Genomic DNA, 18,060 nt, shown 5'->3' with positions numbered 1-18,060 from the left:
ATTCCCTTCTCTCTTAGTTTACTGTTTGCTGTTTGAGCTATGAAGTGTCTGAGGGAGGCTGATCTGTGTCCATCTGTTCCAAACAATCACGTTTTTTCTTTCTTTTCTACTCTGGATAGTCGAATTACTGCATTTATACGTTGTTAATCTAAAGCAAACTGAATGCTTGAAGCTCTTGGTCAGGACTGAGTTTGTACCTTCCCAAAGGCTCTCAGCTGCAATGAGGGGTTTTGGGCTTCCCATCCCTGGAAGTGTCCCAGGCTAGGCTGGACAGGGCTTGGAGCACCCTGGGATAGTGGAAGGTGTCCCTGTCTGTGGCTGGGGGTGGGATGAGATGGGCTTTAGGATTCCTTCCATCATCCTAAACCATTCTGTAGTAATTCCCAGTTTTGTGTTGCAGTAAGAAATACCTGTCTCAAAAGAACGTGGTAGAAAAAATGAATGCCAACGTCATGCAAGGGAAGGTAAGACTTGTGCTGGTGCTTCACTTGCAGGAATGAATCCCAGGCATGAGTTCAGCTGTCCTGGTTTGGTTTCATGGTGGGAATTTTAAAGCCATTTGGCCAGGGAGGGACTGTCCTGTTACGTGCCCTGTAGCTGCTGTTGGGGGATGTGAGTGTTGCCTCTGATTTTCCTTCACTTCTGCTCCCCAGCACGTGACCATCCTGGAGTGCACGTGCCACATCGTGTCCTACCTGGCCGATGTCACCAACGCCCTGAGCCAGAGCAGCGGGCAGGGCCCCAGCCACCTGTCTGTGGACGGGGAGGAGAGGGCCATCGAGGTGGACTCCGACTGGGTGGAGGAGCTGGCGGTGGAGGAGGAGGACTCTCAGGCTGAAGACTCGGTAGGCAACGGGCACAGGGAATGCTGCAGAGGACAGGAGGGTTTATTGTGCACCTCGCAAACCACTCAGTTTATAAATTGAGATTTTGCTGTTTATTCCTGATGTGAGACTGAGTGGAGAACCCTGCTTGTCAGGTCTGGAGGAAAGGATCTGTCCTTCCTGCCTAGATCTCTTGACTTTGTGATGTCAACAAAAGTTAAATATTTATTTTTTTAATTAAAGGAAGAGGTGAAGTAAAACGGGTTTGTTCCTACTGGTTGCTCAATTACTAGTTTTTGTATCAGCAAGCAACTTAGATTAACACTTTAGAGCTGTCGGGTGGTGAAAGAAAAGCTGTTAGAGTGTGTTCTTTAAAATTTTTTGTATCAAATTTTTGTTACTGTTTCTTTTTCTTGTTAACCATTTCATGTTGCTACAATGTGTCACCATCTGCTCTCTCCATGTGGTTTTGATTCCAGCTGCCTCCTTTTAGCTCAGTGTTACTAAAACTGGCTATTCCTAAAATGCACGTTTGGGGAGTTTATTCTGTACGTGTACTTCACTGTAGCTGCAGTTATAACACCTTCCTAAAACAATTTTCTTCTGGATAGGATGAAGATTCTCTCTGTAATAAGCTCTGTACCTTCACCATCACGCAGAAAGAATTCATGAATCAACATTGGTAAGAATCTCAAGCTTGTGTTCTGAGTTTCAACCTGGTGTTTCTGGCCATTGGGAAGGAAACCGGTGGAGTTTGTGAGCCTCAAGGCACTGCCTGTCAAAACTCACCTGGCTTATTTTGGGCAGGTACCACTGTCACACTTGCAAGATGGTTGACGGGGTTGGTGTTTGCACAGTTTGTGCTAAAGTTTGTCACAAGGATCATGAGATTTCTTACGCCAAGTACGGATCCTTCTTCTGTGACTGTGGAGCCAAGGAGGATGGCAGCTGCCTGGTAAATTCTTTATGTCTTCAGATTTTTGAGTCCTTTGCAATTTTCTGTTCTGCAGTAAGTTATGCCAGGATTTGAGATGGCAGGAGTGCTAAGACTTGAAGGCTTTGACTTTATAATGAACCCTCGGAATTTACAGCTCGCCTGGAAATTAATTTTTTTGCACCAAATAAGAGCATTGGCAAATCGGTGTCCTAGTGACTCCTGGGATTCCACCTGCCTTTACAGAGTTTGCTGCACAGCAAAGAACACCTTTTCCCATGTTTTCCACTAGCAGCAAACAAAGTAATTGTGTCTTAAATATGGAAATTTTTTAGTCCTTGGGTGGAGGGTGACATGCAGGATGTTATTTCTTTAGAATTGTGCTCTAATTGCTGCTCTTACAATCTGTATTCACTTCATCAGTAGCCAGGTTGAGTCTGGTTTGGGCTTTTAGTGTCACTCTGTCATTCCCAGGCGCTGGTGAAGAGAACTCCCAGCAGTGGGATGAGCTCTACCATGAAGGAATCGGCCTTCCAGAGCGAGCCCCGCGTGCCCGAGAGCGTCATCCGCCACGCGAGCACGTCCCCTGCCGAGAAGGCCAAGGTCACCATCAGCGAGGGCAAGGGCCCTGACGAGGAGAAGCCCAAGAAGAGCAGCCTGTGCAGAAATGTGGAGGGCTGTCGAGAGGAGCTGCAGTCCCAGGTATAATTAATTGTCAGCTGCTAAGCAGAAATGGGTTATGGTGAGGATCTTGGGCAGGCCGGGTGGGTTATCAGCTGAGTTGTTTGATTTTTACGATGAGAGGGGTCATAAAGGAGTGTCAGGCTTTAAAAAGCAGTTGATGTGCAGCTCCCATCAGGAGCATCTTGTTCCTTGTTTGCCTAATCTGTTTGTTTCTTGTAGGCCAACTTCTCCTTTGCCCCTTTGGTGCTGGAGATGCTGAATTTCCTGATGGATGCCATCCAGGTTAACTTCCAGCAAGCTTCAGCCATGGGGAGCAGCAGCCGTGCCCAGCAGGCTCTCAACGAGCTCCACACTTTGGACAAATCGGTAGAAATGACGGATCAGTTGATGGTACGGAGCAAAAGGGATTAACAGAGTGCGCATGGGGGGAGTGGCTTTTAAACAGAGACGTTCCAGTGACACCCTTTGGGTGCTTTCCCTTGCTCAGGTCCCAACCCTCGGCTCTCAGGAAGGCGCCTTTGAGAACGTGCGCATGAACTACAGCGGGGACCAGGGCCAGACGATCCGGCAGCTGATCAGCGCGCACGTGCTGCGGCGCGTGGCCATGTGCGTGCTGTCCTCGCCCCACGGCCGCCGCCAGCACCTGGCCGTGAGCCACGAGAAGGGCAAGGTGAGCCCCCTGCACGGAGCCCTGGGCTCCTGAGGGAAATGGAGCAGTGCTGGAGCTGCTGGGTTCCCGAGGGAAATGGAACAGTGCTGGAGCTGCTGGGTTCCTGAGGGAAATGGAGCAGTGCTGGAGCTGCTGGGTTCCTGAGGGAAATGGAACGGTGCTGGAGCTGCTGGGTACCCGAGGGAAATGGAGCAGTGCTGGAGCTGCTGGGTTCCCGAGGGAAATGGAACAGTGCTGGAGCTGCTGGGTTCCTGAGGGAAATGGAACGGTGCTGGAGCTGCTGGGTTCCTGAGGGAAATGGAGCAGTGCTGGAGCTGCTGGGTTCCTGAGGGAAATGGAACAGTGCTGGAGCTGCTGGGTTCCTGAGGGAAGGGGAACAGTGCTGGAGCTGCTGGGTTCCCGAGGGAAATGGAACAGTGCTGGAGCTGCTGGGTTCCTGAGGGAAATGGAGCAGTGCTGGAGCTGCTGGGTTCCTGAGGGAAATGGAGCAGTGCTGGAGCTGCTGGGTTCCCGAGGGAAATGGAACAGTGCTGGAGCTGCTGGGTTCCTGAGGGAAATGGAGCAGTGCTGGAGCTGCTGGGTTCCTGAGGGAAATGGAACGGTGCTGGAGCTGCTGGGTTCCTGAGGGAAATGGAACGGTGCTGGAGCTGCTGGGTTCCTGAGGGAAATGGAGCAGTGCTGGAGCTGCTGGGTTCCTGAGGGAAATGGAGCGGTGCTGGAGCTGCTGGGTTCCTGAGGGAAATGGAGCAGTGCTGGAGCTGCTGGGTTCCTGAGGGAAATGGAGCAGTGCTGGAGCTGCTGGGTTCCTGAGGGAAGGGGAACAGTGCTGGAGCTGCTGGGTTCCTGAGGGAAATGGAGCAGTGCTGGAGCTGCTGGGTTCCTGAGGGAAATGGAGCAGTGCTGGAGCTGCTGGGTTCCTGAGGGAAATGGAGCAGTGCTGGAGCTGCTGGGTTCCTGAGGGAAATGGAACGGTGCTGGAGCTGCTGGGTTCCTGAGGGAAATGGAGCAGTGCTGGAGCTGCTGGGTTCCTGAGGGAAATGGAACGGTGCTGGAGCTGCTGGGTTCCTGAGGGAAATGGAACGGTGCTGGAGCTGCTGGGTTCCTGAGGGAAGGGGAACAGTGCTGTGCGACAGGCAGGACTGTGGTTTGTTCTGCCCATCCTGAGATCTGGTGTGAAGTGTTGCATAGCTTAGGGGAACGTCTCATAGGAAAAACTCTTCAGGGAAAAGAACTCCTGCAGCAGGAAGAGCGAGAACAACTCGCTGCCATCACCCACCTCACTGCAGGCACCTGAGAGGAGGTTGGAGTCAGGTGGGGGTTCATGACTCAGTGAAAGGACAAGAGGAAATGACCTTAAGGTGCGCCGAGGGAGGTTCAAATTAGTTACTATGAACACAAATTTGACTACAGGAGTGGTCAGGCATTGGAATAAGTGTCCCAGATAGGTGGTGGAGTCACCAACTCTGGAGGTGTTCAAGAGGTGTCTGGACATGGGGGATGTGGTTTAGGGGCGATCATGGTGGTGGTTGGACTCAGTGATCCCGTGGGTCTCTTCCAGCCTTGATGATTCTGTGGTTCTGATTCTGTAACTGGGATCTGGAGCTGAAGTGCCTGACTCCCTCAGTTACAAAGTCAGATAACCGGGTTCATTCTGTGGTGCAGATCACAGTGCTCCAGCTCTCAGCCCTGCTGAAACAAGCTGACTCCAGCAAAAGAAAACTGACCCTCACCCGCCTGGCATCTGCTCCTGTCCCCTTCACTGTGCTGAGCCTGACTGGGAATCCCTGCAAGGAGGACTACCTGGCTGTGTGTGGGCTCAAAGTAAGTTCCTGCCAAACGCTTTTCCAGGGAGCTGCAAACATCAGCTCAAAGCCAGCCGTGTTTGTTTCCTCCAAGGAGTCAGCACAGAGCTGCCTCCAAAGCTCTGTCACTAATTTAGCTCCCAATTCACTTTCCTGCTAGGTAGATGAGGCAAATGAAGCAGGACCTGTATGAACAATATAATTAATGAGACAGTGCCTTGAAATAGTATTTCGTAGTGTATTTAGGCTGATTTTGTTTTAAGAGAAGAGCCAAGGTTTAGTCACGTCAAACTTAGTGTGTTATAACTAGTCTGTAGCTATTGGTGTTCTTTGGCAAGGACTCCTCTTCTTTGTATTCTCCCAAATTTAGATTTGGCTTTCCCAGTGCAGAATCTACAGATGTGTTATTTAGCTGAGAAAAAGCTGCACTCTCTGTAGTTTTTTATGGTTTTTTCTTCTCAAACCTTCATGTCAATTTATCTTTAATGCAGGAAATTTAGATTTAGATTCTTTAAATCATTATTTGCCCTGCGAGAAATGCTGACTTTTAACTCCGTTCTTGCTTCAAAGGTTCATAAACATTTTGTTCTTATATTTAACTGAATTTCTTGATTACTCCAGGACTGCCACGTGTTAACGTTCAGCAGCTCTGGATCAGTCTCTGATCATTTGGTGCTTCATCCCCAACTGGCCACTGGGAATTTCATCATCAAAGCCGTGTGGCTGCCTGGATCTCAAACAGAGCTGGCCATTGTCACTGCAGACTTTGTGAAGGTATATCTGGTCATGAGCTATTGATGATACAGCTTCTTGCAGACATCAGAGTCTGGATCCTCATGGAGCTGCATGTGGGAAAATATGATAATATTCTTAGAAACATAAATTTGGGATGTTTGGGCTGTTCTTGCAGGGAAAAGCAAAACCAAAGAATTCAAAGAGCAAAACCCCAAACTGTAACATCTCATAGGGATTCCCTCATCTCAGCTCTTGTCCGTTTGCACTGTTTTGTTAATTACTGCCTTGATAATTGTTGTAGTTAATTATTTCCTTGGTTCTTCCCACAGATTTATGATCTCTCAGTAGATGCCTTGAGTCCAACTTTCTACTTCCTCCTACCGAGTTCCAAAATCAGGGATGTCACTTTCCTGTTCAACGAGGAGGGGAAGAACATCATAGTGATCATGTCCTCTGCTGGGTACATCTACACACAGCTCATGGAGGAGGCCAGCAGTGCCCAGCACGGACCCTTCTATGTCACCAATGTGCTTGAAGTCAATCACGAGGACCTGAAGGTGCTGGTGACTTCCCTTTCTCTCTTTTTGCATCTTCCATTTGAAGGCAGAAGTTTCCTTCTGTTTTTTTCCCTTCTCCTTTTAAGCCCCCTGATCTAGATCAAGGAGCTTTCTCGTTCCTCTAAAGAGAGAAATATCCTTACAGTAAAAGGAGGTGGGGGTGAAAATTAAACCCCTTGATCCTTTCATCTAGAAAATGGAGCATGCTTTCTGTGGCTGGCTCTGAAGTCGTGCCCAGCAGGATTTCTCAGCAGGGAGATGGCTTCAGAGCAGTGCTGCTCTCGGAGCGAGGCACTCCAAAGGTGCAGGAGCAGAAGGGATAAATCACCATTGCTGGGGCTGGAGAGCTGGAGTGAACCTTTGTTTCTAGTCTTGGGGGTGACCTTTAAAATCTCTCCAGTGTTTTTACCCCAGCCTGCTTCAAAACAGGAATAGATGGGAAGGAGGCCCTCAGGAAGGGCTTTTATGAGCTGGGAATACAGGGAATGCTCCATGTGAGACTGTCACACGGCGCTGAGGCTCACAGCTGCGGGAGCTCAGGGTGTTACCTACAGCCTCCGGGTGTGCAGGCTCAGCATCCCCTTCCAGAGCCTTTGAAGTGTCTGATGGATGAGTTCACACAGGAGTTCAGCTTAGAAAATTGTCATTTAGGGCTCTGTTCTCTCACTGCTGGGGAGGAGGGGCGGCTTTGGCAATAATTCCATCGTAAATTTAAAAGCCTGACAGAGTGTTTGGGGATATTTGTGTTTATGTTAAATGTTGGCATTTCTCTGGATCCCCCAGGACAGCAATGGCCAGGTGGCAGGAGGGGGGGTGTCAGTCTATTACTCCCACGTGCTGCAGATGTTGTTCTTCAGCTACTGCCAAGGCAAATCCTTCGCAGCCACCATCAGCCGGGCCAGCCTGGAAGTGCAGCGGCTCTTCCCAATTAACATCAAGAGGTGAGGATCCCGGGGGAGACTCCCTGCATTTTTATTTCTTTTCATTATTAATAAATACTGCTTATTATTAAACATTCCCAGCTCTGAATGGCCAAACCTCGTGGTGAAAATTCCCTCTTGGCTGATGATTTCTTGCTGCTTTTCATGGTCCTTCTGTCCTAATGGACTTGGATGATCCTTGGTGGTCTCTTCCAGCTCAGGAATTCCATGGTACCCCAGCTGCAGGATGATTAGAAACCAAAGCTGGCTGCTTTAGCAGTAGGCCACGCATGCATTTTGTCTTCCCAGGAGGATTTCAGAGCAGAAAGGTGTCTGCAGGGCAGTGGAGCTGCGCAGAGTGAGCTGCTCCTGGTGCAGCCGCTGGGATTATCGGCCCTCGCCGAGGCAGCCAAGCAGGAAGCCTTTGTTTCCTTTGGGCACCACTGCTGCAGCACACCTTGGGCACTGTGTGTGTTAAGGCTGATTTTCAGACTCCCTTGGGGGAAAGCAATCTCTTACTCTATGAATGTGGCAAGAAAACACAGTTCTGTTGTGTTTTCTGATACACGGTGCTGGGCACGCAGGCCGCAGACTCTTCACTAGCCTGACAAAAAGCCAGTGTCACGAGTGGGCTCTGAAGGAGGGTCAAGTTCCAAGAGCTCCTGAACTCCAGTCCAGTTTGGCTTAGTCTTTTTGCAGCTCTGTTTTCACTTTTTCCAGTGAGCAGTCACACATACTCTCCTGCATTGACTTTTGCTTACTGCTGCTGGGTGTGTTAAAACCTGGAACTGTTCATCTGTTCAGATAAAAAGATTCATGAAAGCCATTTATAAATTATCTCCTTGATTTGGGGCGTAAAATGCAACACTGAGCAAGTTTTTCCTTGAGCTTGCAGAGAGGGATCAGGACTGAGAACTGGGATGCTCATGCCTTCTGTCCACTGGTGACTGTGTGAGGTTTCTCACCTGTAAAACAGACACTGTTCATTGGTGCAGTGCTTGAACCCCTGCTCAGGAGGAAGCTTTAACTGACTTGAACACGATGAAATTTGCATGGTTTTGCTTGTGCTGCTCTTTAAATGAATGTCATTGTGCTTATGTGCTTCGTCTCTTGCAGTTCCAATGGTGGCAGTAAGACTTCTCCAGCCCTGTGTCAGTGGTCTGAGGTGATGAACCACCCTGGCCTGGTGTGCTGTGTCCAGCAAACCACGGGTGTCCCACTGGTGGTGATGGTGAAGCCGGACACCTTCCTCATCCAGGAGATTAAGACCTTGCCAGCCAAAGCAAAGGTTAGTCAGAATTCCCTGTGGTTTTGACCCTTAAAATTTGGTTTCTTGTTCTATCAACCAGATCTCCAGTCTTAGCAGCTTTTCTAATGCAATGAGTTTGTTCCTCCAAGCGAGAGTTGCCAAGTCCTTGCTTTGCCTTGCAGATCCAGGACATGGTGGCCATCCGTCACACGGCCTGCAACGAGCAGCAGAGGACCACCATGATCCTGCTGTGTGAGGATGGCAGCCTGAGGATCTACATGGCCAATGTGGAGAACACGTCCTACTGGCTCCAGCCCTCTCTGCAGCCCAGCAGTGTCATCAGCATCATGAAACCCGTGCGCAAGCGCAAGGCAGCCGCCATCAGTAAGGGCTCCTCACATGACCTTTGTAACTAATGGAGATGTAAAGATTGATCAGCATCATCTAAATACTTTAAACATTCACCTCTGACAATGACCTAAGCACTGGCTAAGTGGGTAGAATGTTTCCATAGATGTATACAGAAATAGTTTCCAAAGGAGGCCAGTTGTTTCTGCAGGTTTTTTGCCACAGCTTTGCCTGTTCAGAAAGTCTTTTGTCATAAACATCTCTTTCCCCTTCTAGCAACTCGCACATCCAGCCAGGTGAACTTCCCCATTGACTTCTTTGAGCACAACCAGCAGCTCACAGACGTGGAGTTTGGAGGCAATGACCTGCTGCAGGTGTACAATGCCCAGCAGATAAAGCACCGGCTCAATTCCACGGGCATGTACGTGGCCAACACAAAGGTAAGTGGGGCAATCTGGGGACTCTTTCAGGCTTCTGGGTGACATTATTGTTCATTATTGTTCGTGTTGATACCATGCCTGGCCTTAAGGAGTCTGCTTTGTTCAAATGACCCCGCACAAATACCGTAATTCAGTAAACAGCGGAGGCACCTCTGCACAGATTCCTTGGCTTCAGAGGGGGTTTTTGAGCTGTGATTTGTTCTCTGCAGCCTGGGGGTTTCACCATCGAGGTGACCAACAACAACAGCACGATGGTGATGACAGGCATGCGGATCCAGATCGGCACCCAGGCCATCGAGAGAGCTCCCTCCTACCTGGAGATCTTCGGCCGCACCATGCAGCTCAACATGACCCGCGCCCGCTGGTTCGACTTCCCCTTCACCCGGGAGGAGGCCTTGCAGGCTGACAAGAAACTCACCATCTTCAGTAAGGCTTTGTGCACTGCTTGGTCTGACCCACGGATGGTTTTGTTTGGGTGGGATGAAGCTGCTTCACCTCACAGCAGGGAGTTGCCATGATCTGTTTGTTTACCCTTCAAAACCAGTCTGAGGGGGGAGCCCTGAACATTTCATAACTTTGTTTATGGCCCAGTTTCTTGCTGCAGTGAGTGAATGGTCAGTGGTTGAGCTCAGTGATTTTGTGCTGAGGGAAGAGAAGGAGAATGGCCTTGCAAAGGAGATGGCACTGTCAAGTGGCTGTGTGTTAATGGCAGTGTAATTGCTGTCCTGGCCCTGTGAAATGACGCTGGTTTGTATCCAACAGCAACAGTTTTCTCAATTTTTAAGAAATTTCTCTCATCACTACAGTTGGGGCTTCTGTGGATCCTGCTGGAGTCACCATGATGGATTCCATAAAAATTTATGGCAAAACCAAAGAGCAGTTTGGCTGGCCTGACGAGCCCCCCGAGGACTTCCCATCTGCTTCCGTGAGCAACGTTTGTCCCCCAAACCTCAACCAAGGGAATGGCACTGGGGACACGGAGTCAGCTGCCCCTGCTGCTGCCAGTGGGACTGTCCTGGAGAGGTATTTCCACAGTCTTTCTTTTATTTCTCCTTGGAAATGGGTCGTTGTTGTGGGGGGCACTTGGGTGCACTTGTGTGCTTTTCCTAAGTGGGAGAACTGGAGGGAATTAGTGAGTTGTTCTGACTGCCTTACAAAGCAACAACTGAAAACAGTGATTATCTGGGTAGGAGGGTTCGTGGTGGCTCTTGGTTGATCTGGTGCAGTAGATGGGTAGATCTGTGTGCATGCTTGTGCTGCCTAGTTCATGTTTAAGCAGTCTCGAGGAGCTCAAAGGAATTTCTGCTGCCTTGGTACATTCTCTCATTTCCAGCTGGCCCTTTTTCATTATCCAGAGCTCACAAAGGTCAGGCTTCTCTGAAGTTAAGCTCAGTTTTGGGGAGGGCTTTGTGTGTGACCCTGCCTTAGGCTCGTGGCTCCCACCAACTTGCCCTGTAGCCCACGTGCCTCAGGCTGAACTGTTGTGCTGGGGAAAGTGTTTGGTTTTCCCCCATATCCCTGCTGAGAGCCAAACCCCAAGGGTGACCTGGACATATATTTAGTGAATAAATAGAACTTGTGTTCATTCTTCTATCCACGCTGTGTTTTTCTTTGAGCTCATACAGTCTGTGTCATAAGGGTTGTAGAAAGCAGCAAGGACAGGAGGGAAACAGCTCAAAGAGGAACTGGTACTGCTGAAAAATGAGCATTTTAAAGGATACATACACTGCTCAACTGGGAGGAAGTGGTGATTAAGTTTGTCTGACTGAAATTCTCAGGTAAAGGGTCAGGGCTTGAAGTGCCAGTTAGGCCCAGTTGAGGGACCTGTTCAGCCATCCTTTAATATTTTGTCTAATAGTGCATGGGATTTTTTCCTGTGTTTATTTTCCCTTTCCTTCCCTCCTCTGCTGTGACATCCCCACAAGATGTCCCTCTTGGCACGGACATGCTCTCTGGTTTTCCAGAGCAGTGGGATTATATTCTAAAAATTCAGATAAAAGAAACCTATTCTTCCTATTTGGTGTTGGCTTCTAAAGGGCCTCTGGAGTAGGAACAGCTAATGGCAGGCAGGAGGCAGCTTTTCTATCCAAGTTTGGTGTCTGAACTCGAATTTAAGCCTGGGTGGTGCTTTAAGTGGTGCTTTAAGTGGTGCTTGGCTTCTCTGTGTGAGGTGACCTGGCTCCTCTCTGTCTTTGTTTTGCTCCAGACCGGTGTGTGCTGCCCAGGTAGAAAGACCCTGCTTAGACTGACGCTCCCCCAGCTTCCTGATTTCCCCATTTAATTTGCCTTTTGCTTAGAATGTGTTCTAGGGAGTTTTTCTGTGAGCTTTACACATTTTTATTTTTTTTTTCCTTTTTCTTTGCTCCCCCAAAGTTCTGACACTGAGTCCCTAACCACTCTGGACCGGTTAGTATGGCATCCTTTTCTCTGCACGAATGAGTGTGTGTCAGAGAGACAGAACACATGGTGTGGCTTTTGGTGACTGGGGTTTTTTTGTTTTCCAAGTGACATTTGCTTCTTTACATTCTGGTCATTGCATGGCAGATGGTTTAGCAAATGTAAAGATGAGGTGGTTTGCAGATTTTTGCTGTACACAGCACAACTGTTGCTCGTTTGACAGACTCCTCTCTGCTTTGTTCCTTACTTGCGCCTTCTTATCCCACTTCTATTCCCCCCAAGCTTTATGAGGGTGGCTGTGGGGAGGGGGATGTTATTTATCACTACCACACCAGACAATTGTTCCTTCTGCCTCATATCCAATCCTACAGTGTTATTTCTCCCCTTAATGCTCTCTCTTCCCTGCTTTTTCCTGTATCTTCCTGCTCCTTCTGGTGTGTCAGGTGGCATTTCAGGTAGTTCTACCTGGGGCATGGAGTGCTGCTACAGGGACTTTGCAGCCACTTGTAAATCAGGTTTTCCCTCGGGAGGAGTGTTTTCCCAGCCTGCCTTCCCACTGTCCAGAGCTTGAACCTCAGCATCCCTCCTCGCTTGGGGTCACACCCAGTGCTCCGAGTTAATTTCCCTCTGGAATATTTTGTGCTGAAACTCCAAATTGGAAAGAGCAACCTGTGTGAAAATAGCAAGCGAGTAGAATGTTGCTCCCTAGCAAAGTCGGTTCCGCTTTTTCCCATGTGTCATAGCCAGCCTTGATCTGCAGTCATCTGTACGTCTGGGGGCCATGGTGAATTGGGACTGTCAAGACAATCCAAGTTATCCCTGCTGCAGGCTGCGTAAGGAAATGTTTTATCCTCTTTGGGAGAGAAAAGCCCCTGTCTTTCAGCTGTGGATTATTAAAGCAGTCCTAAGTTTGTCTGTGAGCGTGAGCCAGGTTTAACTCTGGTCTGTAACACAATGAAATGATATGCATGGTGCCTGTGGCAGGTTTTATCATGCTTTGATTTTGTACTTGGCATTCGTTAGCTGTCTCTGAGCTACTCATGACTGTAGCCCGCATAAAGCAAAGTGCTAAGGAGAGAGAAGGGTTGCTGTACTCAAGCCTGCTTTCCTCTCTCCCTCCAGGCTAGTAGTGAGTTCTTTAGAAGCGCTGGAAAGCTGCTTTGCTGTGGGACCAGTCAACGAGAAGGCAAGTAACTTTCTGAATACATTCCTGAGCTTTGGAGCTGGGGGAGGAGGGGCGAGCTCAGCACTACCTCCTGCAGCCCCGGGGGCCTGATAGGAGCAGAGCCGCATCCCTTTTGCTCAGAGCACTGATCTGAAAGTTGCCTTAGCCAAAAGCATTTGAAACTAGTTTAGAATGACAATTGGCATTTGCATTTAGCGCTGGTGGGCTTGTTGTGCTGCGGAGTGAGGAGTGACCTCGTTTACAGAAACAGCAGGGTAGCAGCCCATAAATCTCAGAAGGACTTCTCTTATGTAGACATGTGAAATGTTTCCTAAATGTCAAACAGTAAATTGGGAGGCTGTCAAAAGGGTATTGAGGGGAGGGAGCTGCAGGTACTCTGAGCGATGGTGAATATACTGAATAATGGGGTTTGTCTGTTCTTAGGAGAAGAATAAGATTGCAGCTCAGGAACTGGCTACTGTGCTGCTGTCCATGCCAGCCCCTTCCAGCGTGCAGCAGCAGACCAAGAGCCTCCTGGCCAGCTTGCACACCAGCCGTTCAGCCTACCACAACCACAAGGTACTGCCCAGGGCACGGGGATCTGGGGGCTCCTGGAACTTGCCAGGTCATGGCTGAGGTGCAGCACAGCCCTAGAGAGCCCTTCCTCCATGCAGCACAAACCTGCCTCATCTCCCTTTAGCTCCTGCTGCCTGCCCTGCTGGCTTTTGTGTTTCCCCAGAGTTGTGTGATTCTGTGACCTTTTAGGATGAGTTGTCCCTCCTTAGATGACAAGTGCCGGATTTCCCCAGGATCTGTCCCGTGGTTGTACTTCAGCTGCTTCCTCGTGCTCAGTCAGTTGTTTTTCTTTGCCTGTGTTATCTTTCACTCTACAGGATCAAGCACTGCTGAGCAAAGCCATTCAGTATTTGACTTCCTCAACCAAAGAAGGAAAGGACCTTGATCCCGAGGTGTTCCAGAGGCTGGTCATCACTGCTCGATCCATTGCTATTATGAGACCCAACAATCTGGTTCACTACACGGAATCAAAGCTGCCACAGCTGGAAACAGGTAGATAAGTCTGTAATTTTCTCTAAGTTTCTGTTGTGATAATTGAAGCTGTGCTGGGGTGTCGGGTTCGGAGTGACAGGGAATGTATTTGACACGTTTGGTAGGTGTGTGATATCCTGGTGGTGAGAACATCAAAGCCTCTGAAAAAAGCCATTTCAAATAAACTTGGTGTTACCCTCATTAAGGCTTTCCCCTGCACATTCCTGAGAGGTGTTTTTTAATCTGTGCAGAGAGTGAAGAAGGGCAGGAGGCCCAGAAACACACAGAAGGAGAGGGCTGCACCTTCATTACCCAGCTGGTGAACCACTTCTGGAAGCTCCATGCATCAAAACCCAAAAACGCCTTCCTGGCCCCTGCCTGCCTGCCAGGTGGGAGAGCTCTTCCTTCGCTATTGGCAAGCCTGTGGCTTCTGAAGGGGCCTGTTTTAAGTTTGTAAGCAGAGAAAATGACTTGTTCAGTGCTAGTGGTGCACTGAGAGCTTTGTGATGTGGAGCTGCAAATTCTGCTCCGAAGCTTTTGTTCAGGGGGATGTGCATTGTGCCAGGAAAAAGGGACTGATGATTGATTTACCCACATTTGGCTTCGTGGGTGGTGGTAGAGGATATTCAGTGGTGCTGGTATATGGAGTTCACAATATTCCATCAGACAGACAAGGCTGGCTCAGTCTGGACTGAAAATCAATATATTTGTGCTGTTAACATTGTGCCTGGAAGTCTGCAAACAAAATGCTTCCTGCAGTGCCTCACTCTGTGCTGAAATACAGAGAGAGCTGATTCCAGTCCTGCTTTTATTCCTCTCAGGTCTCACTCACGTTGAAGCCACAGTCAATGCTTTGGTGGATATTATCCATGGATACTGCACATGTGAGCTGGACTGTATCCATACAGCATCCAAGATCTACATGCAGATGTTGCTTTGCCCAGTACGTCATCTTGCTCTGCTCTGTAATTGCACCAGGGCAGGTTTAGGTTGGACATCAGGAAAAATTCCTTCATGGAAAGGGTTGTCCAGCCTGCCACAGGCTGCCCAGAGCACTGCTGGAGTCACTGCCTCTGGAGGGATTTAAAAGTGTAGATGTGGCACTTGGGGACATGGGTTAGGGGGATTGGCAGTGTTGGGTTTATGGCTGGACTCGATCGCAGAGGGCTTTTTGAACCTAAGTGTTGCTATGATTCTATAATGTGAAAATAATTAAATGTGGGTAGAACAAGAATACGTAGTACAGACACAAAATACAGCCAAAAGCACCCAGCCAGAGCTCAATCAAGGAGAATTCTCTCTCTCCTTGTGTTCCAGTAATGTTTGCCATGTGCTGCATGTGAAATTACAAGTGTTGCTCTGTGGCTCCTGAGGGAAACAGGGAGCTGAGGCAGCGCCTTGTGCCCTACATGAGCCATGGCCAAGGAGAGTCACAAGTGTATTTTTAGCCATCTTTCCAAATGCTGTGAATAAGGACTGAGAGCTTCAGGAGTGTAATGATGAACTGTTAACCCTGCAGGACCCAGCAGTGAGCTTTTCCTGCAAGCAAGCTTTGATCAGGGTGCTGAGACCACGGAACAAGCGGAGACACGTGACCCTGCCATCGTCCCCTCGCAGCAACACTCCCATGGGTATGCCAGGGCATCCCTCTGCCTTCAGACCAGCATGGCCTTCTTGATAGGACAGGAAAAATAAAGTAGTCTTGTTATAAATCAGGACTGAAAAAAGACTAAAATCGGCCTTTTTCTTTTGCTCTTCCTTGCCCTTTAAACCCCTTTTAAAAATTTTATTTAATAAATGCTCACCTTTTTGGTGATATTTTGGGATTCAAAGAGGAGATCTCTCTGAGATATTCCCCTTTCAGTGACAGGAAAATCTGATCATTTTATTCTAGAGAGCTATAATCCAGAGTTAGTATTTCTATGCATGTTTGCAGGGTCTAATAAATCAGTCAAAGATGTGTGCAGACCAGAATTAGAGCATCAGAGCTCCATCCAAGAGAGGCTTTTTAGTATTGAAGCAAATTCTAGGTGTCAGGGAGTCTCTTGGTAACTGTGGGTAGCTTGGGTTTTTCCCAGCATTAACTGCCTCGCTTGGGATGGGATGAGCTGTGCATTTATGAACTCATGCTCTGCCACTCAGGAGATAAGGATGATGATGATGATGATGATGCAGAAGACAAGCTGCAGAGCTCTGGGATAGCAAATGGAGAGCACATCCGACAGGAGAGCCAGGAACAGAGCGAGGTGGATCATGGGGACTTTGAGATGGTGGTGAGTCCAGAGCTTCTCCTTGGAGCCTTTGAAGTGTGCTAGGACTTGAGTTAAATTTAGTTCTGACGAACCTGCTTGTAGTGCTCTATTACTGGTGGTGGTCTGGGGAAAGCTCTCACTGTGTTTCCTCTCCACAGTCCGAATCCATGGTTTTGGAGACTTCTGAGAACGTGAATAATGGGAACCCTTCTCCTCTGGAGGCTCTCCTGGCTGGAGCAGAGGGCTTCCCTCCGATGCTGGATATCCCTCCAGATGCAGATGATGAGACAATGGTGGAATTGGCTATTGCCCTGAGCCTGCAACAGGATCAGCAAGGTCAGATGTGGGCACTGTTGGCAGGCAAAAGGGGGATGGAATCTGTGAAACCGGGAAAGAAATGAAGCAAAGCTGTTGCTGTCCCCACCAGTGAACCAAAGACAGCAGAACTATGAAATGTACAGAAAATGCCAGAACTAGCTACATTCTCTCAAAGAAAGATGCTCATAACTTGTGCTCTGCTTGCAGGGAGCAGCAGCAGTGCCCTTGGACTGCAGAGCTTAGGACTGTCTGGCCAAGCTCCCAGCTCCTCCTCGCTGGACGCCGGAACGCTCTCAGACACAACAGCATCAGGTAACTGTTCACTGCAAGGAATCAGCTTTTTCAGATTTTGACCTAAATAATGCCTCAAAATTGGTTTGCAAATATGGTTTGGAAGAGCCAGTTATTACTCTTGGCTTCTTGTATTTGTGAGAGTGTACTTACAGCTTTTCCCTGCTTTGATGGACTCTCACTGTAGACTTGTGAGGAAGTTATTTCCTCTCTTTAAACTAAAGCAGACAAAACAAAGCATGTGCTGTATTTCCCTTGCTTTTATAAACAACCAGACACTGTTCTTTAGGTACCTGTGCATGCCTGTGTGTTTGATGAGAAGGTTTCCTCTCGGGATGTCTCTCCTCCACTGCTTTCAGCAGCCTTAATTGTCCTGCTGCTCGCCCCAAGCTCCCTTTCCGTTTGTAGCTGAGCCCAAACCCAAAGCCCGATTCCCGCGGCCCTTCCCCGTAGCGTGAGCGTCGTTTGCGGTTGTTCCCAGGCAGTGTTTTTACTTGTAACAGCTCTCTTTATTCTCTTAGCTCCAGCGTCCGACGACGAGGGCAGCACGGCGGCCACGGACGGCTCGACGCTGCGGACGTCACCCGCGGAGCACGGCGGCAGCGTGGGCTCGGAGAGCGGCGGCAGCGCCGTGGACTCGGTGGCCGGGGAGCACAGCGGTGAGTGAGCCTTGCTGCACCCCCTGCTGCACACCCTGCTGCACCCTGCTGCACCCTGCTGCACCCTGCTGCACCCTGCTCCTTCCCTGCTGCACCCCTGCTGCACCCCTGCTGCACCCCTGCTGCACCCCCTGCTGCACCCCCTGCTGCACCCCCTGCTGCACCCTGCTCCTTCCCTGCTGCACCCCTGCTGCACCCCTGCTGCACCCCTGCTGCACCCCCTGCTGCACCCCCTGCTGCACCCCCTGCTGCACCCTGCTGCACCCTGCTGCACCCTGCTCCTTCCCTGCTGCACCCCTGCTGCACCCCTGCTGCACCCCTGCTGCACCCCCTGCTGCACCCCCTGCTGCACCCCCTGCTGCACCCTGCTCCTTCCCTGCTGCACCCCTGCTGCACCCCTGCTGCACCCCCTGCTGCACCCCCTGCTGCACCCCCTGCTGCACCCTGCTGCACCCTCTGCTGCACCCTCTGCTGCACCCCCTGCTGCACCCTGCTGCACCCTGCTCCTTCCCTGCTGCACCCCCTGCTGCACCCCCTGCTGCACCCCCTGCTGCACCCTGCTGCACCCTGCTGCACCCTGCTCCTTCCCTGCTGCACCCTGCTGCACCCTCTGCTGCACCCCCTGCTGCACCCTCTGCTGCACCCCGCTGCACCCTGCTCCTTCCCTGCTGCACCCTCTGCTGCACCCCCTGCTGCACCCTGCTCCTTCCCTGCTGCACCCTCTGCTGCACCCCCTGCTGCACCCTGCTCCTTTCCTGCTGCACCCCC

General features: G+C 50.0%; 1 protein-coding gene across 2 annotated transcripts in view; it reads left to right on the top strand.

Moving 5' to 3' along the window:
• Positions 1–18,060, top strand: part of UBR4 (ubiquitin protein ligase E3 component n-recognin 4) — an 87,070-nt gene that overhangs the window by 21,371 nt on the left and 47,639 nt on the right. Inside the window, exons 34-60 of one of the 2 annotated variants that reach the window (XM_069035017.1) lie at positions 401–464; positions 654–845; positions 1,436–1,506; positions 1,632–1,779; positions 2,233–2,460; positions 2,662–2,832; positions 2,930–3,112; positions 4,775–4,933; positions 5,536–5,688; positions 5,979–6,206; positions 6,990–7,147; positions 8,243–8,414; positions 8,558–8,759; positions 9,000–9,163; positions 9,373–9,589; positions 9,970–10,186; positions 11,537–11,569; positions 12,683–12,746; positions 13,170–13,304; positions 13,619–13,793; positions 14,024–14,161; positions 14,594–14,715; positions 15,292–15,403; positions 15,915–16,045; positions 16,183–16,360; positions 16,550–16,654; positions 17,137–17,292. In XM_069035017.1, coding sequence (XP_068891118.1) covers positions 401–464; positions 654–845; positions 1,436–1,506; positions 1,632–1,779; positions 2,233–2,460; positions 2,662–2,832; positions 2,930–3,112; positions 4,775–4,933; positions 5,536–5,688; positions 5,979–6,206; positions 6,990–7,147; positions 8,243–8,414; positions 8,558–8,759; positions 9,000–9,163; positions 9,373–9,589; positions 9,970–10,186; positions 11,537–11,569; positions 12,683–12,746; positions 13,170–13,304; positions 13,619–13,793; positions 14,024–14,161; positions 14,594–14,715; positions 15,292–15,403; positions 15,915–16,045; positions 16,183–16,360; positions 16,550–16,654; positions 17,137–17,292 — 4,076 coding nt within the window. The remainder of the gene's footprint in view (positions 1–400; positions 465–653; positions 846–1,435; positions 1,507–1,631; positions 1,780–2,232; positions 2,461–2,661; positions 2,833–2,929; positions 3,113–4,774; positions 4,934–5,535; positions 5,689–5,978; positions 6,207–6,989; positions 7,148–8,242; positions 8,415–8,557; positions 8,760–8,999; positions 9,164–9,372; positions 9,590–9,969; positions 10,187–11,536; positions 11,570–12,682; positions 12,747–13,169; positions 13,305–13,618; positions 13,794–14,023; positions 14,162–14,593; positions 14,716–15,291; positions 15,404–15,914; positions 16,046–16,182; positions 16,361–16,549; positions 16,655–17,136; positions 17,293–18,060) is intronic. The other variant, XM_069035018.1, reaches the window with a different exon arrangement.

Source organism: Aphelocoma coerulescens, chromosome 21 (genome assembly GCF_041296385.1).
Source record: "Aphelocoma coerulescens isolate FSJ_1873_10779 chromosome 21, UR_Acoe_1.0, whole genome shotgun sequence".
Classification (NCBI taxonomy): Eukaryota; Metazoa; Chordata; class Aves; order Passeriformes; family Corvidae; genus Aphelocoma; species Aphelocoma coerulescens.
This window is presented reverse-complemented; position numbering and strand designations above follow the sequence as displayed.